General features: G+C 40.2%; 1 protein-coding gene across 3 annotated transcripts in view; it reads right to left on the reverse strand.

The window, feature by feature from the left end:
- The window catches only part of CDK6 (cyclin dependent kinase 6), a 271,790-nt gene extending 256,347 nt beyond the window's left edge, over window positions 1-15,443 (reverse strand). For all 3 annotated transcript variants that reach the window (XM_064289982.1, XM_064289981.1, XM_064289983.1), the window contains exon 1: window positions 15,211-15,443. In XM_064289982.1, coding sequence (XP_064146052.1) covers window positions 15,211-15,443 — 233 coding nt within the window. The remainder of the gene's footprint in view (window positions 1-15,210) is intronic.
- Window positions 15,444-15,776: the final 333 nt, after the last annotated feature.

Here is a 15,776-nt window from a genome sequence, read left to right on the forward strand (position 1 = left end):
ATTTGTCCATTGATGGGCAGCACCTAGGTAGTTTCCATCTTTTTGCTACTGTGAACAGTGTTGCAATGAACATGGGTGGGCATATATGTATTCATGTGATGGCTCTTATTTCTGTAGGATATATTCCAAGGAGTGGGATTGCTGGATCATATGGTGCTTTCATTTCTAGCTTTTCAAGGAAGCGCCAAATCAATCTCCAAAATGGTTGTACCATTTTACATTCCCACCAGCAGTGTACAAGTGTTCCAGTGTCTCCACAACCTCTCCAACATTTATTATTTCGTGTTTTTTGGATTAATGCTAGCGTTGTTGGGGTGAGATGGACTCTTATTGCAGTTTTGATTTGCGTTTCTCTAATGGCTAATGATTGTGAGCATTTCCTCATGTATCTGTTAGCTGCCTGAATGTCTTCTTTGGTGAAGTGCCTGTTTATATCCTTCACCCATTTTTTAAATTGGGTTGTCTTTTTGTTGCTGAGATTCTGCAGTATCATGTAGATTTTAGAGATTAGATGCTAATCAGATTTGTTGTAGCTAAACAATTTTTCCTAGTCTGTAGGCTTTTTACTCTTTATTGGTAAAGTCTCTTGATGAGCCTATGTGTTTGATTTTTGGGAGCTCCCAGTTATCTAGTTTCTCTTTTGCTGTTTGTGCATTGTTAGTTATAGCTTGTATTCTGTTTACACCATGTATTAGGGCTCCTAGCATTGTCCCTATACTGTCTTCCATGATCTTTATCATTTTAGATTTTATATTTAAGTCTTTGATCCATTTTGAGTTAGTTTTTGTGCATGGTGTGAGGTATAGGTCTTGTTTCATTTTTTCGCAGATGGATATCCAGTTACACCAGCACCATTTGTTAAAGAGTCTGTCTTTTCTCTACTTAACGGACTTCGGGCCTTTGTCAAATATTAGCTGTTCACAGGTGGACGAATATACGTCAGGATTCTCAGTTCTGTTCCACTGGTCTATATATCTGTTGTTGTACTAGTACCAAGCTGTTTTGACTACCATAGCAGTATAATAGGTTCTAAAATCAAGTAGTGTGAGGCCTCCCACTTTGTTCTTCTTCTTCAGTAATGCTTTACTCATCCAGGGCCTCTTCCTTTTTCATATGAAGTTGGTGATTTGTTTCTCCATGTAGTTAAAAAATGTTATTGGAATATGGATCAGGGTTGCATTGTATCTGTAGATCGCTTTGGGTAGAACTGACATTTTCACAATGTTGCGTCTTCTTATCCATGAGCAATGTTTTTCCACTTATATAGGTCTCTTTTGGATTCTTGCACTAGTGTCTTGTAGTTTTCTTTGTATGAGTCTTTTATGTCTCTGGTTAGATTTATTCCTCAGTATTTTATTTTCTTGGGGGGCTACTGTAAGTAGTATTGATTTGGTGATTTCTACTTTGAAGTTCTCTTTGTTGATGTAGAAGAATCCGAATGATTTTTGTATGTTTGCCTTGTACCCTGATACTTTGCTGAAATCTTCTATTCCATTAGATTTCTTGTGGATTTTTTGGGGTTTTCTGTGTATAAGATCATACCATCTGCAAATGGAGATACTTAGACCTCTTCCTTACCAATCTGGTTGCCTTTTCTTTCTTTTTCTTGCCATATTGCTCTGGCTAGGACTTCCAGCACAATGTTGAATAAGAGCAGTGATAAAGGGCATCTTTGTCTGGTTCCTGTTCTCAAGAGGAATGTTTTCAGACTTTGTCCATTTAGGATTATGTTGGCTGTTGGCTTTATATAAATGCCCTTTATTATGTTCAGGAATTTCCCTTCTATTTCTATTTTGCTAAGAGTTTTTATCATGAATGTGTGTTAGACTTTGTCAATTCCCTTTTCTGCATCAATTGATAAGATTATGTGGTTCTTGTCTTTTGTTTTATTTATGTGATGGATTACATTGATCGTTGGTCTAATGTTGAACCATCCCTGTATACCTGCTATGAATCCCACTTAGTCATGGTGAATTATTTTTTTGATACGTTGTTGAATTCTATTGGCTAGAATTTTGTTGAGGATTTCTGCGTCTATGTTCATGAGGAATACCGGTAATTTTCTTTTTTTTTTTTAGTGTCTTTACCTGGTTTTCATATCAGAGTTATGCTAGCTTCATAGAATGAGTTTGGGAGTATTCCATCCTTTTCTATGCTCTAGTTTTAGTTTTCCTATCTCTGTTTGTGTTAGTTTAGATAGGTAGTGTGTTTTCTAGAAATTTGTCCATTTCCTCTAGGTTTTCAAATTTCTTGGAGTACAATTTTTCATAGTATTCTGTTACAACTCCTTTAAGTTCAGTTGGGTCTGTTGTGATATCGCCCATCTCATTTCTTATTTAGGTTATTTGCTTCCTCTCCTGTTTTTCTTTTTTCATTTTGGTCGATGGTTTATCAATTTTGTTGATCTTTTCAAAAAACCAGCTTTTTTGGTCTTGTTAACTCTTTCAATGGTTTTTCCATTCTCTATTTCTGCTTTAATTTTTATTATTTCCTTTCTTCTGGTAACCATGCGTTTCTTTTGCGGCTATTTGTTCAACTTGTAGGGTTAATGTTTTGATTTTGGCCCTTTCCTCTCTCTGGGTGTGTGCATTTATTGCTAGAAACTCATCTCTGAGCACAGCTTTAGCTGTGTCCCAAAGTTTCTGGTAGGATGTGTCTTCATTCCTATTTGATTCTGTGAATTTCTTTACTCCATGCTTAATTTCTTCTATAACCCATTAGTTGTTGAGCAAGGTGTTGTTCAGTTTCCATGTGTTTGATTTTTTTCATTTGCTTTTTCTGTTATTGATTTCTGCTTTTTTGGCTTTACGGTCAGCAAAGATGCTTTGTAACATTTCGATGTTTTGGATTCTATTATAGCTTGTTTATGGCCTAACATGATCTATTTTGGAGAATGTTCCATGTGCGCTGGAAAAGAAAGTATACTTCGCTGCCGTTGGGTGGAGCGTTCTGTGTGTCTATGTGTTCAAGTTGGTTGATTGTGGCATTTAGCTCTTCCGTGTCTTTATTGGGCTTTTTTCTGGATGTTCTGTCCTTCACCAAAAGTGGTGTGTTGAAGTCTCCTACTATTATTGTGGAGCTGTCTCTCTTTTCAATGCTATTAGAGTTTGTTTTGTGTATTCTGGAGTCCTGTGGTTGGATGTGTAAATATTTATAATGGTTAGGTCCTCCTGGTGTACTAACACTTTAATCATTATATAGTGTTCTTTCTTATCCTTTGTGGTGGATTTTACTTTAAAGTCTGTTTTGTAAGAGATTAATATTGCCACTCCTGCTCTTTTTTGATTGTTGTCTGCTTGATATATTTTTTTCCATCCTTTGAGTTTTTGTTTGCGTCTTTAAGTCTAAGGTGTGTCTCTTATAGGCAGCATATAGACAGACTGTGGTTTTTTTTTATCCAGTCTGCTACTCAGTTTCTTTATTGGTGCATTTAGTCCATTTACATTCAGTGTAATTATTGATAGGTATGAGTTCAGTGTTGTCATTTTGATGTAATTTTTTTGTGTGTGCATTGCTGACAGTTTCTTGGTTCCATTTAATTCTCTGTGCTGAGTAATTTTTCTTTATGTATTTTCTTTTCATCTTTTTGCATTTGCTGAGTCTTTATGTTTTTCTCGCTTTTTACTTTGATGTGTAGGATTGTTAGTTTCCTTTGTGATTATCTTTGTATTTATCCTTAGTTTTCTAATTTTAAACCAATCTTTTATTTCTTGATATCACCTTGAATTCCTCTCCATATGAAAGATCTATAGCTACATTTTTAGTCCTTCTTTTTTGCTTTAATGTTGTCATCTCTTACATCTGGTTCCCTATTTTCATCATTTTAGCTTTATTTTTGTGACTTCCCTATCTGGGTTTCTATCTGTTTGCTCTGTCCTGTGTTCTAGTCTTGGGTTGTTATCTGATGCTACTGATTTTCTAACTGGAGGACTCCCTGTAGTATTTCTTGTAATTTTGGTTTGGTTTTGCAAATTCCCTAAACTTCTGTTTATCTGGAAATGCCCTCATTTCTCTACCACATTTGAGAGACAGTTTTGCTGGGTATATAATTCTTGGTTGGGAATTTTTTTCCTTCAAGGCTTTATATATGTCATCCCATTGCCTTCTTGCCTGCATGCTTTCTTTTGAGTAGTCCAAGCTTAGTCTTATTGACCCTCTTTGTAGGTGGCTTTTTGTTTATCCCTAGCTGCTCTTAAAATTTTGTTTACCTTTGGCTCTGGAAAGTTTGATTATAATATGTCTTGGTGACCTTCTTTTGGGATCTACCCTGCGTGGGGTTTGATGAGCATCTTGGGTAGGTATCTTTTCCTTTCACAGTATCAGGGAAGTTTCTTGCCAACAAATCTTCAACAATTCTCTCCATATTTTGTTATACCCCTGTTCTGGTATGTGTAGGTTATTCCTACTGATAAGAGTTCTACATAATTCTTAGGGTTTCTTCATTTTTTTTAAATTCTTTTATCTTATTGTTCCTCAAATAAGTTAGTTCCAAGTGCTTTATCTTCAGTCTCACTAATTCTGACTCCCATTGCCTCAGTTCTACTCCTATGACTTTCTATTGAGAGTTGTCTAATTCTGAAATTTTATTGTTAATCTTCTGGATTTCTGTTTGCTGTCTATCTATGGATTCTTGCAGCCTGTTAAATTTGTCATTGTGCCCTTCTATAATCTTCTCAAGTTCCTCTATTGCTTTGTCTTTGCGTTCCTTGGCCTGTTCTGCGTTTTGCCTCATCTACTTCCTGATCTCTTGAAGAGTTCTGTAGATTAATCTTTTGTATTCTACCTACCGTAACTCCAAGAAGTTCTCTTCCTCTGGAAGACTTTTTGATTCTTTGTTTTGGGAGCTTGCTGAAGCCATCATGTCCTGCCTTTTTATGTGATTTAATATTGACTATTGTCTCTGAGCCGTCAATATTACATTTATTTTATGTTTGCTTACTGTACCATAGCTTCTTGTTTTGTTTTGTTTTGATATGCCCAAATAGGGTGCTCAAGTGTGCTAGTTTCATTATTGGAGCCTTTGAAGCTCTAACATCCTGTCACCAGGTGGTTAGCTCTGTTACTAGGCATGTGAGCCCACGATTCTGTTTACTTTTCTTGTATGGATTCTGCTCAGGTGTCCAGGTAGTCAGTCACCAAGTGTGTGGTGCAAGCTCTCACCTACAGTTGCAAATGGGCAAGGTGACTGGAGTAGGCACAGATATCTGGCTACAGTAGGGGGTCATGTGCTGAGCAAGGCAGGGGGCTGACAGCTGCACAAGTGTCTGGAGAAAAGCACGTCCCTGTTCCCTAGAGTGCATAGGTGGGTGGCTTTTGCAGTTGGACTGTGGGCGCCCAATGCTGTTGGCTGGAAGAACTGGGAGGCACCACCTATTCTTAGACCTCTGTGGCAGGTGGCTAGGTGGCATGGGTGGAGCCACCAGTCCTCAGGCCCCTGATGTGGGTAGGTGAGGACCCTGCTTAATGGCCAGAGTGGTATCAAATGTCATGAAGTGCCACTCCACCATACAGCTGATACAGTGAAGGGAGGCTTCAAGTATATACCCTGTTGTACTGTGCTAATGAGGGCCTACATTCTTCAAATGGGCCAGCAAAGATCCATGCAGGGGTAAAGGCATTCAAAGTCCGTAGGCTCCTTATGCCTGTGCCTAGGCAAAGGGGTTGTGCCTGGCCTGAGCTCCCGGCTTAGGGAAACTTGCAGATTATTTTTTCCAGTTTGTTAATTTGTTCCCTCTCCAAGGCCGGAAGAATGGCTCAGGGTGAGTGTTGGGTCGTACTTCCGGGCCAGGGGAAGCGGCAATTGGCAATCACTGAAGACGGCCCAGAACCTGATGCAGAGCGCAGGGGAGCAGGTAAATTGGAGAGAGGTTCTTCCCAAATGGGGTGTTTTTTTCATTCACGCGGTAGGTTAGACACGTGTACTTATCTTTTGCTGACTGAGGGCCACTCTTCACTGGTCCTGGAGGCTTAAGTAGACTCTCCACTGTGGAAAATGCATCCTGAATGCCTCTGCTTGCCTCACTATGCACAGTGACTTATCTGGCCTGCAGGCTGCCGGTTCCCACCAGGTCAGGTCTGGCAACTCCTCCCTGCTTCTGAACAGTCTCTCCCTCCCCTTGCCACTCAGTCTGATTCCTCAACTTTGTCTTTAATGTTCAGGGCTCCTAGACTGTCACATATAACTGATTCACTAGTTTATTCAGGTCTTTGTTGTAAGAGGGACTACCGGAAGCATCTGACTCCTCGGTCATCTTGGCCCCACCTCCTAGGCTCTTATTCACTGTTTTTTTATAAAAAATTATAAAATTCTTAATTCCTAAAAGCCACAATCTTATTTGTTCATTCACGGATATTTATTATGACCTTATGAAATATCAGGCATCACATTAAGTGCTTGAGATACAGCAAGGATTAAACAACATAGTCCCTTCTTTCAGGGACCTTGCATTCAACTGTTCTGAATACACACACACACACACACACACCAACCACGTGTGTCTTGAATAACTGGAATTAGTTCAGGCTGGAAGACCACTACTTCTTAACTAAACCTACCAGTTTGTCAAGGTAGAATCCAAATTCTCTGCATACAAATTATGAGGAGTAGTAGAAGACAAAGCCTGAATGGAATGCAGAATCTTGATATCCTTTCGCAAATTATTAGAAAGGTTTTACCTGATTCTTCTCTTCCTAATCATCTTTTCAGTGTAGAACACCAAAGATATTAAAATTACTGGTAAAAAAACAATTCAAGCAATTGATTAAAATGTATTTTTAATACCCTATACATTTAAAAACTTTTACTGAATGTATTTTATATGCACAGTTCCTAATGTTAATGTCTTCTTCACAGTACATAAATTAAGTTCAAGACTATACAGTTAACTATGGGAATTACCTTTTTAAACTTTAAAACTCATTTCAATGTAAACTATATAAAATCCCAGTAAACTATATAGATGACAGTAAAACAAAAATAAAGCTCTCTTTTTTCAGTATTTTTTATTATTTCCCAGGAAACCCATTAAGTGGAATCCAGTATACAGATCTGCTCTCCCTCTTCGACACTCCTCAGTGTTAATAGTCATCCATGTGCAAAAATAATCCATATGGTCCCCTCCTTAATAAGCGGATCCCTTCTTCCATTATTTCTTTCATGTGTTCATTTACTCATTTTATTTCTACTGGATACAGGGTTAAGTGGGAATAATCACTTGGCACTGCCTGCCTCGAGAAGCTTATGACTGGGGTATGAAGAAAGGGTAGAGGGTCAGAAGAGGGTGGTGGTGAGGGTTTAGAATTAATGTAAGGGAACAAACATGCTAAGTGCCAAAAAGGAGGTCCAGAGTTGTCAGGGTTCAAAGGAAGTGGAAATTTTACCCAAATGGAAGTATTAAAGTATACCACAAAAAAAGGTGGCATTAGAGGTTGGCCCTGAAGGATGAGTAGCATTTCAATAGGGGGAAATCAGTGCTGCAGGGAAGGGCATGGAAGAAACACTCCGAGGTGAGTCCAAATTAAAGGCACAGAGGTGGATGGCATGGAACGTATTCAGGGGAAATGGAGCAGTCCATTTGCCTGTAGGATGCACGTAACAAACACAAAATCAAAATCAAAGCTAGTATTGAGACAAAAGGAGCCCTGGTGGCACAGAGGGTAAAGCACTCAGCTGCTAACTGAAAGATCAGTGGTTCAAACCCACCAGCCATTCCGTAGGAGGAAGATGTGGCAATCAGCTTTCATAAAGATTATAGCCTTGGAATACTACCCTATGGGGCAGTTCTATTCTGTCCTACAGGGTTTCTGTGAGTAGGAATCAACTCGACGGCAGTGGGCTAATCGAAGACAAAAAATGGACAGTGACAGGAAAAGTTTAAAGTATCAGTAAGTATGTGACGGCTCTTACTAAGTGAACTTGGTGTTGGCGTGTGTGTGCATTACAGTTAAAACCCAATAATCTCCTGATGTCAGTGTCAGCCTGAGATACTTGATAATGCTGTGTATAACTAAAAGAATGAAAAGCCCTCCCCTGAAGGGTTTATAGTTGAATTTATTCTACTTCATTTACTCAGGAAACATATTGGGCAACTAATATTATGGACACCATTATTTATGAGTATAAAAGACACATTTTTGTTCTCAAGTCAGCAAACAAAAAATCATTAAACTGAAAATACTCCTACATCTCAAAGGAGTGTTTTCTGGTATGCAGTGACCATCAATCATCCTGTCCTGCTAATGCTGGATATAAACATATGTTTGAACCTGAGCTATCCTCAGTTAGTATCTACAACGCATGCACTGTCGAATAAAATTTTTTAAAAAAAAATTTTTTTTTTTTTTTTTTTTTTGCATTTGTAAAACAATTCCTACACAGACCACAGGGGACTGGGCTAGATTAAATTTAAGATGTCTTCCAATTTAAAAATTATCGTACTAAGATTCTAATTTTACTGAACTGAATCCTTTAGGAAGGCTGGATAGCAGGAATCAAAAAGTAAAAAAAAACTATTTAAATCGCAAAGCCAGTGGTTGCCCAAATTCAGGTAAACGGCTACAGGCAGGGAGTCCCTAAGTGGTACAAACAGTTAACATGCTGCTAAACCAAAGGTTGGAGGTTCTAGTCCACCTATAGATGCCTCAGAAGAAAGGCCTGGAGATCTGCATCTGAAAATCAGCATTAAAAACTCTATGGAGCACAGTTCTACTCTGATACGCATGGAGTCACGATGAGTTGGAATTGACTCGATAGCAACTGGTGTGTGGTGATTATAGGCAAAGGATAGGTCAAGAATGTTTAATAATTATCCTGTCTCGAATGTACTTCCAGGCTACTGCTACTGCCACACACACAACAGATTCCTACCACATGCCTCAAGCTGCCTTTACTACACATCTCGGGTGAAAGCAATTACCTGTGCAGGCGGTAAAAGAAAAATCAGATATGACAAAACAACCGGTGATATTCAAAACAACTGCCCCTTTGAGCATTGTGTTCTCTTATCTATATGGAATCAAATTAATAACAGCAACTTGAACGGTTAGATAGGAAGCTAGGGGAGCAGTGAGTTTAGGAACAATTCAGAGAAGGAGAGTGAGAATGATTGCACAATCAGAAGAAAGCAGTCAGCGTCAATGAATTATACACGTAGAAATTGCTGAACTGGAATATGTTCTGCCATGTATATTTCCAACAACAACAAAAATAAAGTATTAAAACAAAACTGTCCAGCAGCTCTTACAAAACACCTTCCACCAAATTCCTGACCTGCCTGTCTAATCAGATTTAAACCACCTATAGGTCATCACTCAAACAGTGACTTATGTAGGAATGCTTGTCACTGATCACCAGTGCCCATTTGCAGTGCTGCTTTGTGAACCCTGGACAAGGCCAACATCACACACAGTACCTCGTCCTGCTACCAATTCACCTGCACCCAGATTTCATCTCTGCCATGTCCTACTACACCAGGAAGCTCACAATGAATTTACTCCCTAGGGACAGAGAGGAGCTAACCTGAATCTCAGGAGAAATAACAATAGTGTGATTAGTTCTTCAAAAAGCATGGGTAACACATACTTACCTATGTGTTTGGAGATTATTATGTTGCCTAATTTTCAAGTATTAGGGTGCTTATTTAACAGTCAGAATACTTTTTTTTTACAGATATGTTTCAGTAGGACATACCGCAGAATTCAGGAATTTCCTGAATTGATACATCATTTATTCCTGGCAAATCATAACCTTTGTCTACATACAGTTCATTTTTTTCCAAACTAGAATTGTACTCCCTTTAATTTCTATCAAACAAACAAAAGGTCTCTCTCTCTCTCTCTTTTTTTTAATTGCTATTCAGATTTAAGAACAAGTCAACAACTTTAATAATGTCATGATAGAGAAGATGGTTTGACTTCTCTGGGCTTCGTTTCTTTATAACATAAAAGGGCTAAAAGACTTCTAGAGTGTCTTCTAACTCTAATATCCCATGATTTTACAATGATAGAGTGTAAGTATCAAGTGTTTCATTCTTAAAAACATTCCTAGGGAATTATTAATAGTGAGGCATATTTTTTAAAAACAGATAACTTACTTTTAACAAGGAGACTGTTTTCATTAATATTTGCTCATGTCTTAAACATAGAAAAATCTCCCCAAAGATATTTAAGTTTATATAAACTTCCCTCTCACTGACCACTTTCCCTTGTTTCCTTAGAGAAATTCTAATAATCCCATATTTATGACAGTTGTATAAAAGGATGCAACTGCCACACCAAAAATTCAGCATTATCAAACTCTTCTACAGGAAGGATGGGCAGGATACCATTGCGAAAACGTTTACTAAATAACCTTGACGAATTGGAAAGTTTTCAAGGAGTCCTTAGAGAATGAAGGAACAAACATACTGTCAACATACTGAAACTTAAAAGGAAAATTAAACTGTTTGCATTGAAACAAGCCCTTAAAATAAACGTATTATTCGCCCACAAAATAACACCGTTATTCTGAAGGATTTCCATGAATTAACGCCACCCGAGGACTTGGCATTACGCTGCATCAGATAATACGTCACGTTTCTTCTACTCTGTTAGTGATTAGATTTTCCTACAGAAAATCATATTTTCACTCTCCTTTTATATTATATATTACTGAGATCTTTAAAACAGAAAATTGGCAAGCTCTCCTTAAATAAGAATCACTGAGCTGCACAGCTTTTTCTGTGTTCTTTTAAGCAGTGATTAACTACTCTAATAATAAAACTTGAACATATTTAGACATTTAAGATTATCCAGTGAAACACATGAGTTCTAGTTTCCAGAATTGTACTCAAATTTGAATTACATTTACTGTTACAATAATAAATTTAATCCCTGGTACAATACAGGTAGCATTTATCTGTCTGTCTTATGACACATGATACTTTCCATCATCTACCATCTTATTCCTTCAAACACAGGAGGAACTACTTTAAGAGTAGAGCTAGGTGTGATTTATCCTGGTATCTTTCCCAGCACCTAGGCCTGTTGTTTTTAGAGAGTTGTTGTCCTTAGATGCCATCGAGTTGATTTTGACTCATAGTGACCCTATCTGACAGAGAACTGCCCCATATGGATTTCTGGGCTGCAATTTTTGTGGGAGCACAACGCCAGGTCTTTCTCCCTCAGAACCAGTGGGCGAGTTAGAACTGCCAACTTTTCTGTTAGCAGCCGTGCACTTAACTGTTGCGCCACCAGGGCTCCTTATTTAAAGAATAGGTCCTTCCTAAATACTTGTTGAATAAATGGAGCTTAAATGTTCAGATATATTAGTTATATGTCAACGCCTTCTTATACAGAGCTATTTGTATGTTCCTAAGGACAGCAAGGAAACCCTGGGGGCGTATGCTTAAGAGCTACGGCGGCTAACCAAAAGGTCAGCAGTTTGAATCCACCAGGCGCTCCTTGGAAACCACACGGGGCTGTTATGCTCTATGCCTATGAGTTGGAATCGACTCGATGGCAACGGATTTAAGGACAGCAACTAACGAGGTGAAATTTAATCTCCGAAAAGCATTTGAATGTGATTATAGTGTTTTGGTTATCTTGCCTACTAAATCAGCAAATTATCACAAATACTAGTTGCTCTATAAAACTGGTTAAGATTTAGAGCAAAAAAAAAAAAAGCCAATCAAATTAATAGGACATATATTTTTAAACAGAAAACAAAACAAAGCAAACAACAACAACAAAAAAAACTGCTATTACAAGCTGAGTTCCATCCACAAAGGGAAGAGACTTTTTCCGACTTGTTCACTGCTGAACCCTCAGCTTTTAGCAGTGTCTGGCAAAGTAGGCCCACAATAAATACTTGTTTAATAAACAGGCTACTGATAACACATGTTATTTAATCTATTTTGTTTTTAGTTTAGGATGTAAATAAAACAGGATTCATTTGAGGACTGAAGAGCCCCCCATATAGGTTCCTACTGAGGTCTGATTCTGGCAAAGGCTCCAGGCTTTGGGATTACCAACTGTAAAATAACAGTGAATTTACATCCCAGATACTGATCAAGCCCAGGCCTGGGATACATCAAGAGCAGGTAAGCAAGAACTTCAAGCCATCATCCCTGCGCCTGTAGGCAATGCCAGTGCCAGCAATAACAAGTAAGCTTTTCTGGCAAATCCATCAAAATTAAATCTTAAACTTTTGAAAAAAAAAAAACTAGTATGTTTATTATGCTCCCTTCATACTTAGGGGCTTAACTATCTGTGGGGAGAGCCTATAATTATGATCATTTACTTATAACCTAAAAGTATTTATAAAGGCATCTGCCCTTTTGAGAACCTTTTTCAAAGAACAGGACTCTAAAACTGATCCTGTGGGGCAACAATAAATCACAGGTTTGGGGGCCCAATTTTGACAACTCTTGGAAAGAATTGCTGTCACCTGTCTTTAATTTCCTGACCCTGCTACAACAAATATCAGCAACCTCTAAAACCCAGAATTCCTAGTCTGGCCAAGCAAGTCACCGAGGCCAACGGCTGCTCCAAGACAGAGGTAAAAGAGAACAGGAAGGAAACAAAAAGGGAATGGACATCTGTGAGCTCATGAAAGTGACATCATCATTGATAATATCCTCGAGTGTCACTGAACTGCATGACATAGAACTAATAGTCTTTTCTAACTAAAGCTAATTACACTCACAGAGCCTCTTGGTTCTGGAGGCTTCAATGTCTGGGTTTGTCTGTGAGTTGTTCTGTGAAAAATTCAGGTGAACTGAAGCCTTACTGGAAAATTGCTCCAGGGCAAGGGTCTCACTAATCTGCCTGAATATAAAGTTTGAAGTAAGGCCGTCCCCAGGTTACAGGTTACATCCAATTTACCCAACTCATGGACAGCAGACAGCTCATACTTGCTCTTTAACGTTATGTAAATTTGCCCTCACTTTGAAATGACTGAACCAACCCCTCTTCTTACAACAAATTCTTCATCACAATCACCTTTACTTGCTGCACGTCAGCTTTTAAATCACTGAAAAGGCTTCAAGCCTTTTCTTGCACTGAAGTTTAAGACTGCTTGTACTTTTAATTTACGAAGCGCTTTCATATACACTGTCTCACTTTATCTTCAGACAACTCTGAGGTAAGTGTCTTCGTCACCACGTAACATACAAAAATAACTCTAGAAAATGATGCCTTTGTCTTCAATTCACAAGCATATCTTCCTGAAATTTCACGGTGCTGAATACAAGTCAGGAGTCAACTAGGACAAATCTCAAAAACACACCAATCTCAAGTGGATAAATCTGTAAAAGAGATCATCCAAAATCTACCAGTACAATGGCAAAAACAACTCACCCTTCTTCTGTTACAAAAATACCTGTGCTTTGTAAACTATAGCATTATATCACTTTTAATTGAATACTCCATAGATTACAAAATAAGAACATTTTTCTTAAAATTCTAGTGGTGGAATTCATCCATTGGGAAGGGCTTAGGTAATTACTTTGGGAAGATAACTAGGTTGTGGGAGGAGGGGTTAAATGTGCCCTTCCCTTTTCTCTCCAATCTCACAAAGACCTCCAAGTAGGGTTTTTGCTGTTTTGCAGCAAAGAAAACACATGCCCCCGCCAAAGTAATCTTTTGCTTTATATATAATCTCGTCTTCCTAAAATACCCATTCTCCCAATCCTATTATCTCTTGTCCCTCCTTCCTTCACTAGCTAAAGTGGAAGTACACTGGAGTGTATCTTTATAACCACATACTACCTTATCTATGTATTTATGACTCCTTGGGTGCCTTCTAGGCTGTGTCTAACTGTCCTGGGAACAAAGCACCACACAAATCACGCCGTTTGGATAGGAGGAGACAAGTTAAAACCTCCCAGGAAGACTCTGTACACACTTGTGCTCCCTGAGTCTGCAGAGGACTTCGTATTTCAAAGGTCAGTCTTGAGTCTCTCCACTTTGATGACTAATGTTAAACTGTTTGACTCTTTATAAAAATATTTAGCTGTGCTTATTTACATAATTTCATCCACAGTGCACACAATAGGCACATATCTGTTGAACAAAATCCCCAGATGGATGAGAAAACAGGGAGAAGACCTCCCCCCAACCCCACAAGACCTTCTTTTTCCAACATAGTAGCTTAACAGTTGAGAAAGGTAAAATTACAACCCAATTTGTAGAAGTTTTTGTGTATTCCTCTGCTACATAAAACTGTATGTCTTTGTATAAAACAAGGGGAAAAAAAAGGGATGACACACGACACAACGTCAACCACGCAATGGGGAAATTCCAGTATCACTAAGAAAACACCATTATCCTAAATCACACACACTTTCCTTTAATATCGGTTACCAAAGAGGAGAAGCTTTAAAGACTGCTTTCTCCCAACCAATCGCACAACCAGTCCAGGAAAAGCAACAGCAAAAGGCAGAATCTAAGGATACCACATCTTGGACTCAAGTCTAACGCTCTGAAGAAATCTAAGGGCTATGGCAACCCAGAGATATAAAGTAATAGCACTGGGTAATGACAAGTAGGTAACATTTTCGGAAGAAAAGTTTTAAAGGACAGTGTTAGCAGCTGGGCATTAGCACTGATGCTCCTTGTACTATCACGAATCACTCTTATCGCACGCATCTTTTAATAAACAAAGTACAACACATGGGGTCGCCAAGAGTCAAAATTGACTCCACAGCAATTTTGCTTTAACTCTGGGGTGTAATTAGCAAAAAATTCTTCAGAGTTTCTACATTTTTTATACCTTATTTATACCAGACTAGTGAAGTTGTCTTCCCACTAATTACCACACCGCATACTGCTACCTCTCAGTCTCTCAAAAATTCCCGTGACGGGGGGGCGGGAACAATGAGGGGGGCGGGAGTGCGTGTGTGTTTCAGCTTGGTCTGTTCTGGCCCTAAGGGCCACTCAATTTCCCCGGACTCCCCCCTTCAGAGCAGACAGGGAGAAAACAAATAACTTGCACACCAGTAGGGAAGCCTGCGCAGGTCACGTTTTCTGACTGGTGTTTCTGCTCGCTGTCTGGCAAGGTCACCGACGCTGGCTCAGGGCTCTGTTGACAAAACTTACTCGCACTCTGTAAGATCCACGGGTCGCTCCGGGCCTGCCTAGCGACTACCCCCGCCCTCACCCTCTGGACCTGAGGACCCCCGACCCTGCCAGGGCGCGCGGCCCGGACAGCTCGGGCACCGCTCCCTCGCTCACCTGACCACGTTGGGGTGCTCGAAGGTCTCCAGGTGCCTCAGCACCGCCACCTCGCGGATGGTGGAGAGCGGCATGCCCTCTTCGCCAGTCTGCACCCGCACACGCTTCAGCGCCACGAAACGGCCTCCGTTCTTCAAGTCCCGGGCCTTGAACACCTTCCCATAGGCGCCCTCCCCGATCTCCGCCACGCACTCGTATTGCTGGTCCGCGCGACTCAGGCCGTCCTTCTCCATACCGTCCTAACACCGCCCGGCGCAGCGCCGCTGGAGCGGGCAGAGAGCGCGCTCGGCTCGCTTGCGGCCGCCGCTCGCCTCCTCCCGAGCTCCGGCGCTTGGTCTCGCTCTCCCTCGCCCCCGCCGGCTCCGGGGCTCTGGCTCTCGCGGCCGCCGGGGCTGGATGGAGCGACCTCCCCTCGGGCGGGCGCAGCCCTGGTACCGCCGCTGCGAAACTCCGCCTGCTGAGTCGCCGCCGCCGGAGGAGCGAGCCGATCCCTCCTCTTCCCTCTCCGAAGCGGAGTCCTCTGCTCAGACACCGAGGCGATTACATAGTCTCTGCCCGAGCGCTTC

This window comes from Loxodonta africana, chromosome 8 (genome assembly GCF_030014295.1).
Source record: "Loxodonta africana isolate mLoxAfr1 chromosome 8, mLoxAfr1.hap2, whole genome shotgun sequence".
Lineage (NCBI taxonomy): Eukaryota > Metazoa > Chordata > Mammalia > Proboscidea > Elephantidae > Loxodonta > Loxodonta africana.